This window comes from Eubalaena glacialis, chromosome 3 (assembly GCF_028564815.1).
Source record: "Eubalaena glacialis isolate mEubGla1 chromosome 3, mEubGla1.1.hap2.+ XY, whole genome shotgun sequence".
Lineage (NCBI taxonomy): Eukaryota > Metazoa > Chordata > Mammalia > Artiodactyla > Balaenidae > Eubalaena > Eubalaena glacialis.
Window position 1 is genome coordinate 90,350,543 of NC_083718.1, and position 18,966 is coordinate 90,369,508.

The following is an 18,966-nucleotide window of genomic DNA, read 5'->3' on the forward strand; positions in this document are numbered from 1 at the left end:
GTAGCATCTTCAGGATTTTCTATGTATATTATCATGTCATCTGCAAACAGTGACAGTTTTACTTCTTTTCCAATTTGTATTCCTTTTATTTCTTTTTCTTCTCTGATTGCTGTGGCTAGGACTTCCAAAACTATGTTGAATAGAAGTGGTGACAATGGACATCCTTATATCATGAATTTTAAAACAAAAGAAATGAAAACATTTTTAGAAAAGTATAACTGGCTAAAACTATCTCAAGAATAACTAGAAAACCTAAATAATGTTAAAACCATTAAGGAAATCAAATCAGTAGTTGAATAATTTTTAACAACAAAAAAATTTAAATCACTGGGCCCATATAGTTTTGTAGGTGATCTCTTCTAAATAATCTAGGAATTGTTCATTCCAGTCTTATATAAACTCCATCAGCAAACAGAAAAAAGAATATATGGCACGGTCCATTTTATAGGCTAGTGTAAATTTGTTATCCAAATGAAACTAGGACAGTATGAGAAAGAAAATTACAAGTGAGTTTCCTTCATGGACAGAGATAATCTTAGTTTCCCTCAAGTGATGAGAAGGATCGGGTTGAATTTAACATAAAAGAAAATATTTACTAAGTATAAGAATCTATAAAAATGTCATTGAACTTTTTTCAGTAAGCAGCAAAGAAAGGCACTAAAATCAGCGACCCTATAGTGTTTTGCATGAATAGAGATCATCTATCTGCCCAGTAGAATAGCTTGTGCCCTGCAATTTCTCACAGAAATACATGACCATTTGGGGCCTCCTCTGTGCAGCATCCCATACAAGTTCATACATGTCAGTAGCAATCATAAGGTACCACTATAGACAAAACACCTTAGCAATAAACTTATCTTCTTCAAGGAAGTCTGTAGTCAAAAATGAGATGTGAAAGAGCTTTGGAATGGAAGTAGTAATATGCTTATCATATTATAGTCTCTTTTCTGCTGGAGTGTGTTTTATGAGAGATGAAAAATTGCAGAGGACAAGGAGTTGGAAGAGAAATGAGGGTAGAGAGGGAAATAGGTGAATAGAAAGTAGTACAGTCTTGGAAGTGGGGGAATGAAGTATGGTGGGAAAAAGAGAGAGATGTGAAAATAGACTATTATGAGTGATGTCAATCCTTGGTAGTACCAAAGAACTAAAGTAAAAATTTAAGCTGTCACCTGAATTCTAAGCCACATGAGAGTAGGGATAGTATCCACCATACTTTCTATTCCTCAGTCCTGAGCATAAGGCCTGGCATCTAATAGGCCTCAACAAAATCTGTTGAATGAATGAATAGCTAATAAAATATTAGCAGGCTAGAAGGAACTGTGTGGTATTGGATTAGAGTGGTAAGCATCAGTATGAACTCATGTTTACCTTAATAGAGACACATATGTATATATAGAAATAATTGTGTGTATGTGTATATACACATGCTATTTCTTAATTCTTTCTACTGAGAGAGCCTAGAAACAAAACACACTCCAGTAGCAAAGAGCATGCCCAGTGCCCAGATCTGGGTTTTTAATGCAATTCTCCAATATAAGGAACTAGGGCTCTTTGGAGAAATGGCTGATTCCAGGGCTGGGGCAGGAATATGCAACATGAGCCTGGAGCATCTTGTAATGCCAGGAAGTAAGGAAGTGCTCAAAGGAAAAAGGAAAACAATGAGGGGGTATATCAAGGAGACCCAGGAGCCAAATGAAAGTACTCCCAACAGCCAAAGCTGGAACAACTGAGTTAAGTGCCAAAATAAATAATGTAGTATTGGATTGTAACCCGAAGGATAAAATAAATATTTATGATCCTTACTGATGTAAATAAATGATTGATTGATTGAATAAAATAAATGAGAGTAGAAATTTTCTGATACAGAAGAATTTCAAATATTTATGTAGATATTGCCCCCCTCAGGGAGGTAGAACATAACTCCCCAGATTTTAAATGTGGGCTGGGACTGCACATAGTGACTTCCTTGCGAAGAATATAGTGTGGAAAGTTGGGGGAGGGGACACTTTATAGTGGAGAAACCTAAGCCAAGTGATCTAGATTAACATCCTCAATGATAAGGCATGTTGAGAGCAGGTACTCTTGATGTGATGTGATTCTCATGAATGGTACCTTATGTCTTCAGTCTTTCTCCCAGATCCCATGACTCCTGCCTAAGTATCAATATAAGAAAAACATCAGACAAACCAAAATCCAGGGACATTCTGCAAAATATTTTACAACCCCAAATTGTCAAATCATCAAAAACAAGGAAAGTTTGAGAAATTGTCACAGTTTAGAGGAGCCTAAGGAAACACGATATCTCAATGGACTGCAGCCTCCTGGATGGGATCCTGCAACAGAAAAAGGACATTAGGTTAAAAGTCATTAGTTAATAATAGCATATCAATATTGATTTATTAGTTGTGACAAATTTAACATGCTAATTTAAGATGTAGGGAAAACTGGGTGTGAGGTATATGGGTACAATGTGCACTAGCTTTGCAACTTTTCTGTGAATCTAAAACTACTGTAAAATAAAAAGTTTATTTGAAAAATATTAGCTAGCATATATTGAGGGCACAGTATATGCCATGAACTGTACTAAGCAGTTATATCTACTAACTATTTTAATCTTCACAACAACCCTGTAGTGCAAACATGATTATCCCCATTTCAAAAAGAAACTGAAGCAAAGAAGGGTTAAGTGATTTGGTCAAGGTTGTCATACAGCCAGCAGAGAGTGAACCAGGAGAAAGAATTTTGTCCTGTCAGTTCAAGATGATCTCTGGAAGTGCCTCTTGGCACACGATTTGATTCTCTGATTTTTAATAAGCCTCTGTTGTATTGAGGAAGGAGAGTATGGCAAGTCAGAAAGCTAATATGGAGGAGTTTGGGAAACTATGATAATAAATAGATTAATAGGGTTTCAGACTTCTACCAGAGTGAAGTGGGAGGGAGAAGAGATTATGGGCATACATGTGAGTAACTTAAGCTTTATATAGGGACTTCCCTGGTGGCACAGTGGTTAAGAATCTGCCTGCCAATGCAGGGGACACGGGTTCAAGCCCTGGTCCAGGAAGATCCCACATGCCGTGGAGCAGCTAAGCCCGTGTGTCACAACTACTGGGCTTGCGCTCTAGAGCCCACGAGCCACAACTACTGAGCTCTCGTGCCTCAACGAAGAGTAGCCCCCACTCACTGCAACTAGAGAAAGCCCACGCAGCAACGAAGACCCAACGCAGCAACGAAGACCCAACGCAGCCAAAAATAAATAAATTTTTTTTAAAAAAAGCTTTATATAAACAATTTCAATAAAATGAGGAATTTACTTAGCAGGATAAATTGGCAATGGTTATTACCCAAAAGTATAGTAGAGAAAAATGGCCACGCTCTAAAGGATTAAGACAGCTGGCTCAGAGGGCGTGCATACTGTTAGGCAAAAATAATCATAAGAGTTTTAAAATGTGGATGATTGACAAATTGTATAACTTGATTGTGAACAAAAATAGAAGCTTAGAGATTAATAGCCAGCCTAAGAGGGGCGGGCGGGGAAACTATGGGAGCATAAAGAAGGCACTGCTATGCACAAAAGAAAAAGCGTAACAATCAAAGCATAACAAAGAATGAGGTTTTGTTTAATATAGCAAAGAGTTGAAATATAAGAGTCAATGAAACCATTATTTTGGTAGGTGAAGTTAGAAATGGTTGGCTCCCGTAAAGGAAATAGTGGAAGAACTGAATAGATTCATTCAGAAATGGAGTGAGGCAGAGAAAGCAACCCCTAATATGACCTTTAAAAGCAATATTTGTTCTGCTGATAGACTTGTGCATCGGCTGAAATTATTTTATTTTTGAATGAGTATTTTCTTATAGTCTTCCTTTTCTTCCTAATATCTGACTTCAAATGTTTTCTTTTTCCTCATATTCTTTCCTTATATCCACTTACATCAGCCATAAGATGGAGCTTTCATTGGAAGTTTTCTGAGAATATGTATTTGGAAGGGGACAGAAATTGAGTGTGGGACCTTTTCCTAACATCAGGGAATCCTTCTTCCTTTTTTAGACTGACATTTTCACAAAACATAGTTAAAGTAGATTTCAGTAAGATGGTGTTTTTTCTATTAAATTCTTACTAGAAAGAATCTTTAGGTTTCAATGAAATCCCCTCTTAAATTTCTTAAAAACATAAAAGATGCCAGTGTTGTAAATATTTCTTTATATTTCACATAGAAGCCAATACTAATCGATATCAAAAAAGGTCAAAAAAATGCACACAATAAAAACTGCGTATTGATATGATTTTTAAAGAACTCTCTGCATATAAAACCATAGGAAATGTAATTTTTAAAAAATGCACTCTTAAAGATTAATGTATTAGGGTTCTTCAGAGAAACAACCAATAGGAGATCTATATCTATATCTATAGATAAAGAGATAGATAGATATTAAAAAATGAGAGTTTGGCTCATGAGATTTTAGAGGCTGAGTAGTCCCATGATCTGCTCTCTGAAATCTGGAAGCCCAGGAAAGCCAGTGGTGTGCAGTTTCATTCCAAAACCAAAGGACTGAGAACCAGGAGCACTGATGTTTGAGGGCAGAAGATGGATGTCCCAGCTCAGGCAGAGAGCAACTTTGTCTTTCATCTGCTTTTTGTTCTATTCAGGCCCTCAGTCAACTGGATGATGCTCACAGAATTGGTGAGGGCAATCTTCTTTACTCAGTCTACCGATTCAAATGCTAATCTCTTCCAGAAATAGTCTGACAGACACAGCCAGAAATAGTATTTTACCAGCTATCTGGGCATCCCTTAGCCCAGTCAAGTTGACATATGAACAACCACCACAATTAGTTTGATCCAAGAACAGTAAGAAAAATTACCTGTATAGGAATTACATTCAAATGAACACTGCTGCTATTTTCTTTTTTTATATTGAAATATAATTGACGTACAATTTCAGGTGTACTACATAGTGATTTAACATTTGCATACGTTATAAAATGATCACCATGATAAGTCTAGTAACCATCTGGCCCCAGACAAAATTATTACAATGTTATTGACCATATTCCTTATGCTGTATATTACATCCCTGTGGCTTATTTTATAACTGGAGGTTTCTACCTCTTAATCACTCCTTCACCTGTTTCACCCCCCCTCTCCTTCCTCCTCTCTGGCAACCACCTGTTTGTTCTCTGTATCCATGAGTGTGTTTTTGTTTTGTTTTGTTTTTTTAGACTCCACACATAAGCAATATCATAAGGTATTTGTCTTTCTCTGACTTATTTCACTTAGCATAATACCCTCTAGATCCATCCATGTTGTTGCAAATAGCAAGATCTTACTTTTTATGTCTGAGTAATATTCCATTGTATCTACCACATCTCCTTTATCCATTCGTCTATCAGTGGACTTTTCCAAAGACTTCGAAGTAAAGCAGCCAACCACCACTGACCTCTTTGTTCCTACATCCAGCAGGCATTTTTCAGACTCTCTTACCTGGCTTCTCAGTAGCAGTCAGGACTACTGGGCACTCCCTCATTCTGGAAATACCCGCAGCCTTTGGCTCCAGTGACTCGAGCCCCACTGGGATTCCTTCTTTCCTCTCTGGCCACACCTGCACTCCCAGGCCCATCCTCTTCCTCACAGCCACTGACCATTGGACGCCTAAAGCTCAGCCTTAGGCCTTGCTCCCCCGCTCACTGGGTGGTCTCTCCAGGCAAACTCATCCACTCAGGCTCAATTGCTACATATAAGTAAATGACTCACCCATGTCTACCCCTGCTCTGAGTACCAGGCCCACATATCCAGTTACCTACTTTACATGTTTGGATGTCTCAGGTGTATACAAACTGAACTTCTCTAAAAACCAAAGTCCTAATTTCCTCACCAGCCCACTCCCAGACCCTTCTTCTTCTGGTATTCCCTATCCCTATAAATAAAAACACCAATCAACCAGTGAAATAAAATGATATTTAATCAGAGAAATTCATATTCTTTCACAGAGATGGATATGTTATAAAATACCACATTTGGAGGGCAGAGGGAACCTAAGCAAGCACGCTAGAAGTCGTTGAATGAACAAATGATCTATGAGTTTGAAATATAAGAGGAAATGAAGCAGCTTCATCCCACTGAACAGGACCCCTTTTCTCAGTAAGAGGAGCAGTATGGTGCCTACAGCTAGTCTTAATTTGGGTGCATTTGACAGCAGAATGTTACACAAAAGTTGGAAGCCGGCAAAAGCAAGATTTTAATTCATGGAAACAAGGAGTGGCATGTATAAGATAGAAAAAAGCAACTCTGCATAGGTGCATTTAAGATGTACAAGATCATAGTCAGAGACAAACTTCCTTGGAAATCATTCAGACATCTCCCTAGTGGTACCCTGCATTTTTTAGGAAGGTTGAGAGAGAGTGTCAAGCTGGAAAAGAGAAAGATAGAAGTTGAGGAAGGAGGGGCAGCAGATACCACTGTTTGTCTAAACCACCATATATAATTCTCCCAGCTCCTCATAACCCCATGACAAATCCTCTTTTCTCCCTAAAAGATTGCTCCATGGTCTGGCATAATACACTTTGGTATAGGTTCCCCTCAACCATAGATTTTGAACTTTGTCCACAATTTTAAAAAGTTATTATTTAATATAGTGCAAATATATAAGTAACAGACATCTGATAAAACATTAAGAAATCAAACATTTAGCTAAGCATTTAGAGAAATGACTTACCATGAGTTATGGATTTTGAAATAGTCCCCAAAGGATTTTTAGCAAATCCCTTCACTGAAGACATTTAAAATTAGATTCAAAGAAAAACTTGAATAATACTCGAGTAAAAACTCCCACACTAACAAATATGAAACAGATGAATTGTAGCTTTTCCTATTTTTTCATATATACAACTGTTATTTATCTGATTCATTAAAACGTAGATTGATATTCTAAATGCTTGGCCACAAATTACATAAAATAACATAAAAATTAAATCAGCAGCACTTAATTATGGTTCCAGAGATGTATAGTTATATGACAAGACATTCAAGGCCAAAACGGTAAACTTTGAATATTGCTTTTATCATTGACAGAAACAGGGTTCCTAGGAAGTTCCTCTTTATAAAGTGATCTACTCCCAGGTTCCCCACAATTCACTGGGGATTATGAACTGCAAGCACTGCAACTGATTTTAATTGCCACAATGATGTATAAGGAGAGATGTGATATCTGGAGTAACTGGCTTCTAAACAATGAGGAGCTTTAAAGATTAAAGTCAGCACTTTAAATTGCACTCAGGACGGAATAGGAAGCTAATGCTGACCATTGAAAGCAGGTGTAATATTCTCCATATGTTTTGGACCTTGTAGCTGAAAGAGATCAAGCCCTCTGCATCACACACAATAAAAACTCCAGGACAATGCATTATAACATTCTATTTGGAATGTTAGAAACACAGTAATCATGACGGTAAATAGCACAACCAGATAGTGAAAGGTGTTCTTAGATGTAGGATGCCAATCTGAGAAACCAGAGGACATCTGTGAGGTCTTCTGAGCTGAGGGCAAGCAGGTTGCTGCAGCTAAATGTCCTTTGAATGCCTGCAGTCTTGGCCTAGAAGCAAATTGGTCCATAGCTCCTGATGTTACCTGGTAACACTGGAAACACTGGACACATCAATAGCTGCCTAGAACCTTTCATGTATTAGAGTCATGCCTCAGACTTTACACCTGAATAAGAGTTCACTGAACTTACTATAAGATCAAAGTGTAAAACTTGAAAAAAATAATTCCGTAATCACTGTTTCCTAAAGAAACAGTGCATCCCTAAAAGTAGACGATCCTTGGTGAGCTAAATAATGTTAAATGCAAAATCTTACTGGAAAAACTGAAGCAAACCAGGAGTGACTCTGCCAATGTGAAAGAAAATTCTCCAAATAGCTTTGTTTCAGCCACAGACATATGGGAAAATTTATGTAGTAAAGTATATGCTTATAAAGTTTCAACTTATATTTAGTGGGGGAAACAATTTATTATACCAAAAGAGCATAAATGTATGACAGATGGTAATGATTTTTTTTCTCTTCTTGCCAGGGTCCCCTTTTAGCTGAATGGCTTTTGCCTCTTAAAACTATGAACATTGTCATTCACACCTATTTTCTGAAATTAAACAGACCAATTCTAAGATGAAACTCCCTATAAATTTGGTTACTGATAATGTCTTCCCCTTTTGTATCATAAATTATCTAGAGTACCACTTTCTCTGGAATAATGAAACAGGCCAAAGCTGGCAAAAAGCATTCTGTAATAAAACCTTTATTTCTAATTCTCTAAATCAATTTTGGAAAACCTGTATTTAAATTTATCCTGGTAGGACTTTACAAAGGGATCCATAAAAGATTATACTGGAAGTGCATTCTTCCATCCTGAAATCTTCATTTTTTGAATTTTAAAATGTTTAATTCTTTAAAATCACTTGCTAAATTACAATTCAGACTCAGATAATCCTGGATTCTAAATCTGGTGCCATCAGTGATACACTATGGGACTTGGAACAAGGTTGTTTTAAGAATTAAATAATATAACTGTGTACAGCATATAACCAGTGCTCAAAAAACAAGAGTTGTTATTACCATTATTATTATTACTATCATTATTACTTTGGGAACTCTGTCTGATCAGGATATTTTAGATATTGGTGCTGCAGGTGGGAAAAGGGGAAAAAGACTCTAGTTAGCAGTGGAGGACAGTGTAAAATAACAGGGGCTACTCAGGCAGAGAAAAAGGTTTATAAAGAAAGTAATCCCAACTATAATTATATAAAGGGTCCTGTGGAAGAGTGATTGGACTTGTTTAGTAAGGCCCTGGGAGGCAGAACCGAGACCAAAGCAGAGGATGGAGGTCGGGAGACAAATTTGGCTCACATAGTGAAGCATCTTGGGCAGATTAGAGTGGAAGAGAAAACTGGCATGGGCTGTCTTCTGAGGAGAGTCAGTTCTTCATTCTAGGTTACCCAGGGTGAAAGAAATCTTGGTGAAGAAGTCCTGGATGGGATTCCAGGGTTTGTTTGTTTATTTATTTATTTGTTTATTTATTTTATTTATTTGTTTATTGGTTTATTTATTTATTTATTTATGGATGGCTGTGTTGGGTCTTCGTTTCTGTGCGAGGGCTTTCTCTAGTTGTGGCAAGTGGGGGCCACTCTTCATCGCGGTGCGCGGGGCCTCTCACTATCGCAGCCTCTCTTGTTGCGGAGCACAGGCTCCAGACGCACAGGCTCAGCAATTGTGGCTCACGGGCCTAGTCGCTCCGCGGCATGTGGGATCTTCCCAGACCAGGGCTCGAACCCATGTCCCCTGCATTGGCAGGCAGATTCTCAACCACTGCGCCACCAGGGAAGCCCCTGCGCCACCAGGGAAGCCCTTGAATTTCAAGACAATGCCTCGGGCCAGAGAAGGCTCTAAGAAGAAGCAGAGTGTAGAAGTGAGTAAAAGAAAGCTTGGCCAACTCGAGGCCAGCCTCGTCCTTTCCCTCTCCACTTGCACATTCCTTCTGCTGGGAAATCCTGAGATTTCACCAAGGGGACTGGAGTCCCGCCCACAAGTTGCAGCGCGCTCCAGGAAACTCGGTTGCCATGGCGACAGAAGCGGTTGACCTGAGGATTCAGAACAGGTTTGGCAGAAGGGAGACAATTCCTTCAGGAACTGGGCGTGGCTTCGGTTACTATGGCAGCGGGGACGCTTAGTCCAGGCCTAAGGCCTGTTTAGAGGCCAATGCTCCTCCCGTTCTCGGCATGGCACCCAAAAAAGAGAAAGGCGGGACGGCGACCACAGGTTCTAAGATATGGGAACCCTCGCTCATCGCCGCACCCTTCAACCAGGTATGCCCAGAACCCCGTAAATCCTCTCTGCGCCCCCGCAATGCTAAAGCCCGACCAGACCCTGCAGGCAACTCTGCCAGGCTAGCCTTCCCTTCCAGATGCCACCGCTGTCCCCTCCGAAAATTGTACTTGGTACTGCTCTCCCAGGCCTGATGGTTTCACACAAAACGACTCAGGGTCCCATCCGCAGGGAGTGCTTGACCAAATGAGCGTTAAGGGAAGAAGGAAGGGGAAGCGGATTTCAAAAGGTGGTGAAAGGTGCGTGGTGGTGAAGAGACGAGGTGTCCTTCTGACACCTCAGCATCCTTTTCAGTGAAGTCATCCAGATGACACTCCACAATTGTACTGGAGTTGTCTTTATGAACTGCTCGCTTCCTCCTGACTTCTCCTGAAGAAAGAAATCCTGTTGGATCATCTGTAGCCTGGTGCATAGTACAGCTTTAATAAATGCTGTATGAAAACAGACATGCAGTATCTAAGGTATCAACATATTTAATACAAGTGAGCCTTCTACAGATAGGAAAGGATGACTTTCTTATGTAACGCCCTGATACCACAATATCAAAAGTTTTGATGTATTTTGAAGGTACTGTAGGAGATCAGAGTAATGAGGGGTTGGCTGCTAGACTCACCTGTAGGATGACACAAAGGCAATCTATAACCCACCTGCCACATGACTTCAAATTGCCATCCCAGAACTGACTAGCTCCCCACCTCACTCACACCCACCCACCTCCAGTGAGCTGGTCAGCCCAATAGTTCCTGTCGTCCGCTGCCAGAAATTCACTTCAACACTAAGTTGTTTCTAAGATGACATTTGGAAGGAGGAAGCTAGATTCTGGGAATTCCAGCCTGCCATTGCAAAACACTTTAAAAACTAGAATTTTTTTTTTTCGTTTTCTATGTGTGTGTATGTTTCACTAGAGAGTTAGTACTTAAAGGAAAAATACATCTAAAGTCTTATGATGCCCTCATGAGAAATGTCTACCTATTTGTCCTATTTTCCACTATAATTGTTTTTTCCCTATGAACAGTAATTCTGTCTGATATGAAATTCTACCAGATGAAGAATTTCATGAAAATAGTTAAGATACTGCCGACGCTGACATGATGTCATGGAATTTGGGGTTATTTCTATAACCTTAGGAATGAAGGATGTCAACTCAGTATTTCTCAGTTACGTTCTCAAATTCTTAGATGTTTTTTGAAATACTCTATAAAAGCACCCTCTCTTTTGCTTTTATAAGTTAGCACTAGCCAAAATAATTTTTTCTTCATTTTCTTTGAAATTGTGTAGGCCAAGTTTGGGCTTGGAGTGAACATTTCTGCTTGAATTATAAACTGCTGAACAACAGAGTTTGATGGAGCTGCTGACATTGCATTAGCTTTAGTGCTGCAAATATGAAGCTATAATTTTCCTAGTTGAGTGGAAAACCTAAAGGCACTATTTTTCCTTATAGCTTGAAAACCTGAAATAATTTTCAGCTTTCTTGTTCCTGCTTAAACAATATAATTTCAATAAATCTTATATATTAATAGAAAGAATTTGAACTCAAAGCAATATGTAGTTTTAACTACAACAAGTAAACTTCTTCAGTTTGTTGAAATATGGGTTCTTTATTGCAGGGGGAAGACAACTACCCTCCACCTCCTCTCATATTTTTTTCTCAGCTTGGTTTCATGTCTGATCCAAGAGGAAAATTCCCAGATTAAGCCAATGCCCAGAAGCATGCCCTAACCACCAATGTAATAGACTCTGAATTTTGGTTAAAGATGACTATAGATGTGTGAATTCCTTATTCAGAGGGCTCAGCAAAGTGCTTTGCACATATTGGGTGCTCAAAAAATGTTACTGCTTTAGTTTCCAGAGTTTCTGTCCATAAAGTTGCTACTTCTGTGCAAACTGTGCTCCAGTGTATGTGGTTGAGTATGTGTGTGCTACTGTGTGTGTGTTGCGTGTGTATTGGGGGTCGCAGAGAGGGAATTTTTCCTCCCAGTCTTCCATAAGCCAGTTTAGTAATCCTAATCAATAGTGATTTTGAACTCATATTCGTATTGAGCTGCACTAGAGTTGACAGAGAATAAGCAAGTTCACAATTTGCTTTTAGTGAATGTACCTTGTATCACTGTTTTGGGCTGTCCTTTCAGGCTAGAATAATCATCAATTTCTCAGTACATTTTAGTTGGTTCTAAAACATAAAATGATAGCAAATAATACAAGGCAGTCTATTACTAAGCACTAAATGATTATATAGAGTCTAGACGTTAGGAGGATGAAAGTGGGCTGGGATAGCCAGGAAATGCTTTATAAAACACTTTCCTTTGGCTGAGCTCTAAAGAATAGGTAGAATTTGAGTGGGTAGAAGGAAGGAGGACAATTATTTTAGGAAAGGAGACCAGCATGTGCCTTAAATAAATCTGGGACACTTAAATTGAGAGAGAGGAAAATGTAGGTTAGATGGCTCCTGGGGGTACATTGCTCATAAATTAATTCTGTCAATCAAATGGTCATTTACTAACTTTGCTATCCATGTGTCAAATATTTAGCTTATTATTGTATATGTGAATAAATAATATTATTTGTGAGTATATTGTATTATTAACATATGCCAAATATCACACCTCAAATAAGATATACAGGAAATATTTAGGTACAAGATTATAAAAATGCATCTTAGTGTGGCCTTTATATGACATAGACATATTTATGATATCTAGCAGCATTAAGAAGTTAAAGATACTGTGGTGTCATAGAAATTAAAATCTTTTCGTGAAACTCTCAAGGCAGCCTCTGTTGGCCACAGTGAGAGGAGGATATGTTAACCCAGGTGCTCAGTGACAGAAGGTGCTATCTGGAAACATTTTGGTCTAAGATATTCTTATTTGTATTTTTTACTGTGGTAAAATATACAGAACATGAAATTTACCATTTTAAACATTTTAAAATATACCATTCAGTGGCATTAAGTATCTTCACATTGTTGTGCAACCATCACCACCTTTCATCTTCAAAACTCTTTCATCTTCCCCAGCTGAAAATACATCCATTAACTAGTTCCCCCACCTCCCTCCCCCCAGCACCTGGCAACCCCCATTCTACTTTCTGTGTCTACAAATTTGACTACTCTAGGTGCCTCATGTAAATGTAATCATACAGTATTTGTCTTCGTATGACTGGCTTATTTCACTTAGCATAATGTCCTCAAGCTTCATTCAGGTTGTAGCATGTATTGGAATTTCCTTGTTTTTAAGGCTGAATAATATTTCATTGTATGTATAGACCACATTTTATTTATCCATTCATTCGTTGATGGCCATTTGGGTTGCTTCCAACTCTTGGCTATTGTGAATAATGCTGCTATTAATATGAGTGTGCAAAAATCTGTTTGAGTCCCTGCTTTCAATTTTTTGAGTGTACATCCACAAGTAGAATTGCCAAATCATATGGTAATTTTATGTTTAATTTTTTGAGAAACAGCCATACCATTTTCCATAGCAGCTATAACATTTTTATATTCCCACCAGTTTCTCCACATCCTCACCAAATGCTTTTAACAATCTGTGTTTTTTATTTATATACTTCTATATAACAGCCATCCTAATGGGTGTGAAGTAGTATTTCATTGTGGTTTTGATTTGCATTTCCCTGATTATTTTTGATGTTGAACATCTTTTTATGTACTTTTAGGCCATTTGTGTATCTTCTTTTGCCAATTTTTAGTCAAGTTGCTTGGTTTTTTATTGTTAAATTGTTGAGTTTTTTTTTTAATATATTCCGGATATTAATCCCTTATCAGATACATGGTTTGCAAATATTTTATCCTATTTCATGGGTTGCCTTTTTACTCTTTGTGTACTGTGATGTACAAAGTTTTTAATTTTGATGAAGTTCAGTTTAAGTTTTCTTTTGTTTACTATGCATTTGGTGTCATATCAAAGAAATCATTGCCAAACCCAGAGTCATGAAGATTTTACTCTCTGTTTTCTACTAAGAGTTTTCTGCCTTCCATTTAGGTCTTTGGTCCATTTTTAGTTACTTTTTATTTGTGGTATGAGGTAAGAGTCCAACTTCATTCTTTTGCATGTAAATATCCAGTTTTCCCAGCACGAATTATTGAAAAGATTGTCCTTTCTCCAGAGAAAGGGTGGGGCAAGGGAGAGTAGAAGTGCCACAAAATTTCCTACCATATTGAATGTGGCTTTTTATTGATTGTGCATTCATTCCATTGCTTTAGATCTTTGACTGGTTTCAGAGCTCCTATAAAGTTATTTTAGTCAATCTCTGGTTGTTTTTCTAATGTTTCTGTGAAGGACAGAGGGCCTAGAGCTTTCTAGTTGGCCATCTTGCTGATCTTACTGTGGTCTGAGAGATTTTGTAATCAACTCTGATTTTTTCCATTTCTTACAAACCTACATAGCAGGTGATGCTGGGGAAGGGGAGATTAGTAGAAGCTTTGCTCATGAAAATTTAGGAAAATTTACCAAAATTGTTCAAACAGCATAGCCATTCCTTTTAGAAGCCTACAGATTGTCACGTGGCTTCAAAATGAGTGAGCTACGTGTTTCAAATGGAATCTTGTGTTATGATCAAGACTTTTGTGTTAACACAGTGGGGAAAATCCTCACAATGTTATCTGTGTTAAGTGACAGCATGATACCAGTATAGTGAATATTCAGAAGCCAGATACAAATCCTTTTCTTTTTCTTTAAGGTATTATAGACTTTTGTCCCAAATATGTTCTTCAGAATTTGAGGGTTCTCCAAAGTTTGTTTGAGTTGATTTGGTTTGGGATTTTGTTAGTTTTAATTCTTAAGTACGTCCATATTTTCAAATTATCCAAGATGGTTATTTCTTTTCATTTGTTCCAAGTTTAAGTTCTCCTTTTTAGGTGTAGCAAGAAGGCAGCCATAACTTGTGAGACCAACTATTGGCACGACAATTATTTCATTCACTTACTGTGACCCACTATAGAAAATGTTAAAAAAAAAAAAAAAACAGAAAAAAAATTATGGCTATCTACACATTCCCTAACCCAGCCAGCCTCACTATTCCAATTCACTGATTTCATTTTGTAATGATGATTTTAGGTCCCTAATACCCAGCTTAAGGGAATGGATACTCATTGTCATTTGCCTTATATTTATCATTAAGATTTTGCTTCTTGATTAAGCCTTCAACTCTTCTTTAATATAAATATCCACATATTTTTAAATAATGATTCTTTTTTTTTTTTTTTTTTTTTGGCCATGTTGGGTCTTCGTTGCTGCATGGGCTTTCTCTAGTTGTGGCGACTGGGGTCTACTCTTTGCGGTGCGTGGGCTTCTCATTGCAGTGGCTTCTCTTGTTGTGGAGCATGGGCTCTAGGCATGCGGGCTTCAGTAGTTGTGGCACACGGGCTCAGTAGCTGTGGCTCGCAGGCTCTAGAGCACAGGCTCAGTAGTGTGGCATCAGGGCTTAGTTGCTCCATGGCATATGGGATCTTCCCGGACCAGAGATCGAACCCGTGTCCCCTGCATTGGCAGGCGGATTCTTAACCACTACGCCACCAGGGAAGCCCTAAACTGGCCCCCATTTAACCATCACATTGAATTGCTAGAGGCAAGACATTATCTTCCTTGAAGCATAGACACACAAAGGAGGCAATGAGCTGCTGGAGAAAGCCCCAGCTCTGGGGCCAGGTAGACCTAGGTGTTGAATCCTGATTTTGAAAGGCCTAATGGGTGACCTAGAGCAAATGTCTTACCTTCTCTGAGCCTCGTTCTCCTTTTGTCATATGGAGATAATAATTTCCACCTCAAAGATTTGCTGTGAGGAGTAAATGATATTTATTTCATTCATAAATATTTTATCACATCTGGCATCTAATAACCCTTCAGTAAGAGAGTTCACTCCCTACATCCTGCTTTTTCACTCATATTAGTCTCTTTGCTTGAAATGAATTTCCACCTTCCCTCCCCTTGTCAGACCCATTCTTCGAGACTCTCATAAAGCCATGCCTTGCAGTGAGCTTTCCTAAATACCCTAACCCACATTTATCTTCCCCCACCTTGGATCTAGGCTCTGTCTTTTACAGCTCAGTCCTTGGTTGTGAGAATGCCTTGAATTATTTGCTATCATTTCATGTTTTATAGAGCACAAGTATTGATGTAATGTGAGCTGCTTCACAGAAAAATCATATCTTATACTCATTATATCTACTTCACAACGACCAGCATGTTTATAGGCACACAGAACCACACTCAAACTCTATACGAAATTAATTCACTGATTTACTTTGAAATATGAAGAAACCTTTATTGTAGAAACCAGGACAGTTAGACTGAGGAGATGTTTTCTGAAAGAAGAGGAAAGGACAGAAAACATTTATATAACAAAGCATCATAGCAGATATATAGGCTGATTGTAACAGTACCCCCAAAAGAACTATGCAATGATTCCACTTCACTTCACAGAGATATTTTATCTGCCAAGCAGGAGGCATTTAAGTGAACGCTCTTTAGAACATATAGTTAGCAGTTTCTCCTCCTCATTATACTTCAGCTGAGGAATAATATTTTTCTCTTATTAAATGTAGCTTAGTGACAATAGCTGAGTTGTGCACACTTGAAAAATAGTAACAGAATTTCCTTGGAGTCTTGAACAAAGCTTCTATCTTATAAAGGTTTGGAAAATAGATAAGGGTTCCAGATAGGTATTGCTGAAATATTAATATTCCAGACCTCTTAAAGTTGTAAAGTATATAGATACTAGGATGATAATAAGCAGTCTCCGCAGGTTTGGGAGGAAAAATGTTCAATTGATGAAGTGCTTGAAACCATTATAAATGCAGTTTATCAAAAGAGAAATACATTTTATGGACAGAATCCCTGAATAATTTTTGAGAGGCAGTGAAGAATTTTTCAACTTTTTTGATCTTAAACAGTAAGCTATTTCTCATGTTAATGTATAAGACTTACTGGAAATACTCATAATATGAGCTGAAGACTGATGTCTGACAGCAAGCATATTTCTGAAATTGGATTGGTTTTTATTACTATATTTTCTGAAATATGCTTTCATTGATATTTACCAAACAAATTGCCAGTTCACACAAAGGTTGTTTTAATAAAGGCCAATGAAAACAACTGAGTTGCTAGGAAGAATGTTAAGAGGGAAATGGACTTTTCATAACCTCACATTATAATTTCTCTTTTTAGACAAAAATGTATTATTTGAATGAGTTTGGAACCAAAGGGAGTTCGCATGTCAAAATATCTACCTAGATGTTATACGTGATCGCTTTTATAGCAAATGAAAAATATTAAATACAAGTAAAACGTAAGTGTTGCCAGTATGAGTTTGGCAACATACTAGGGAAATGTTAAGAAATGGTGAATGTTGACCATGTTTCAGCTCTAGCCATAGAAACCGTCATTGGCTCCCAGTTACCCACAAGATAAAATGCAAGATGTTCTGCCTGGCTTTCATGGCCCTGACTAATTTGGTCTTTCTCTGCCCATCCGTCTTTATCTTCCTTTACTCCAGTTGAGTGGTCTCTGTAGTATCCCCAGGCCCATACTGACTTTTCCCGTGTAGTTTCCTGGCCTGAAGATCTCCCTGCCTCCATCCAACTCCTTCTCATTAAAACCCTCCCTTATATCTTCCAGAAGGGAGCTTAATCACATTATTCTGGTCCCTACTGACTTTTCTCCTTCCACTAAATTACTTCAGTGATTGTTATCTTTTATTTTTTAATTAACTAATTAATTTATTTATTTTTGGCTGCATTGGATCTTCGCTGCTGCACGCGGGCTTTCTCTAGTTGCGGCGAGCGGGGGCTCCCCCTCGTTGCGGTGTGCAGGCTTCTCACTGTGGTGGCTTCTCTTGTTGCGGAGCACGGGCTCTAGGTGTGTGGGCTTCAGTAGTTGTGGCTGTACTCAGTACTATAGTACTGTGTAGTAATAGTTTCCCCTCTCTCTCCTAAATTTGTTTCAGTCAGTTCTCCCATTGAAGTCCCTCCTTTCCTATGACCAGTTTATTTGTCATTTTGTGACTCTTTCCAGCTATTCAATCTCTTTTTAGGTTTTATGCCTAAAACTCAACACAACTTTCCAAGTACTTAGACCCTCTGGTTTTGTACAGTTGTAGGGTAATGTTTTCTATTTGGTTCCCACTTTTTTTCTAGATCTGGTGAGCCAAGGCATTTCGATGGAACTGCAGCACATTAAGCTGATGGTTATGGGGAAGGATTACATACAGGCACCTTTCCTGTAACTGATCATCAAAGCTTCTAAACTTCTTTTTTTTTTAATTGAAGCATAGTTGATTTACAGTGTTGTGTTAGTTTCTAGTGTACAGCAAAGTGGTTCAGTTATATATCTATATTCTTTTTCATATTCTTTTCCATTATGGTTCACTACAGGATATTGAATATAGTTCCCTATGCTGTGTAGTAGGACCTTGTTGTTTATTTTATATATAGCAGTGTGTATCTGCTAACCCCAAACTCCTAATGTATCCCTCCTCCACCCCTTTTCCCCTTTGGTAACCAGAAGTTTGTTTTCTCTGTCTGTGAGTCTGTTTCTGTTTTGTAAATAAGTTCAGTTGCATCATATTTTAGATTCTACATATAAGTAATATCATATGGTATTTGTCTTTCTCTGACTTACTTCACTTAATATGATAACCTCTAGGTCCATCCATGTTGCTGCAAATGGCATTATTTCATTCTTTTTATGGCTGAGTAGTATTCTACTAATATAGTAGTATTCTCTCTATATATATGCCACATCTTCTTTATCCATTATTCTGTCGATGGACATTTAGATTGCTTCCATGTCTTGGCTATTGTAAATAGTGCTGCAATGAACATTGGGGTGCATGTGTCTTTTCAAATTAGAGTTTTCTCCGGATATGTGCCCAGGAGTGGGATTGCTGGGTCATATAAAGCCTCTAAACTTCTGACTGGAGTTTAGATTATGTTTTCTTCAACACATTTACTTATATTTTCCACACTGAATCTCATCTGACACACATGCTTGCTCAACTCAGAAGGCTTTGTGAAATCTCCCTGCAGTGTTTAATTGTCCCCTTGGCACAATGTCATTGTCACAACATCTGCCAGTGAAGCCAAGG

At 38.2% G+C, this 18,966-nt stretch overlaps 1 protein-coding gene across 1 annotated transcript in view; it reads left to right on the forward strand.

The window, feature by feature from the left end:
• The first annotated feature begins 9,764 nt into the window (after positions 1-9,764).
• Positions 9,765-18,966, forward strand: part of SPAG17 (sperm associated antigen 17) — a 225,414-nt gene continuing 216,212 nt past the window's right edge. The window contains exon 1 of the mRNA XM_061186106.1: positions 9,765-9,851. Within this exon, the coding sequence (XP_061042089.1) occupies positions 9,765-9,851 (87 nt within the window). The remainder of the gene's footprint in view (positions 9,852-18,966) is intronic.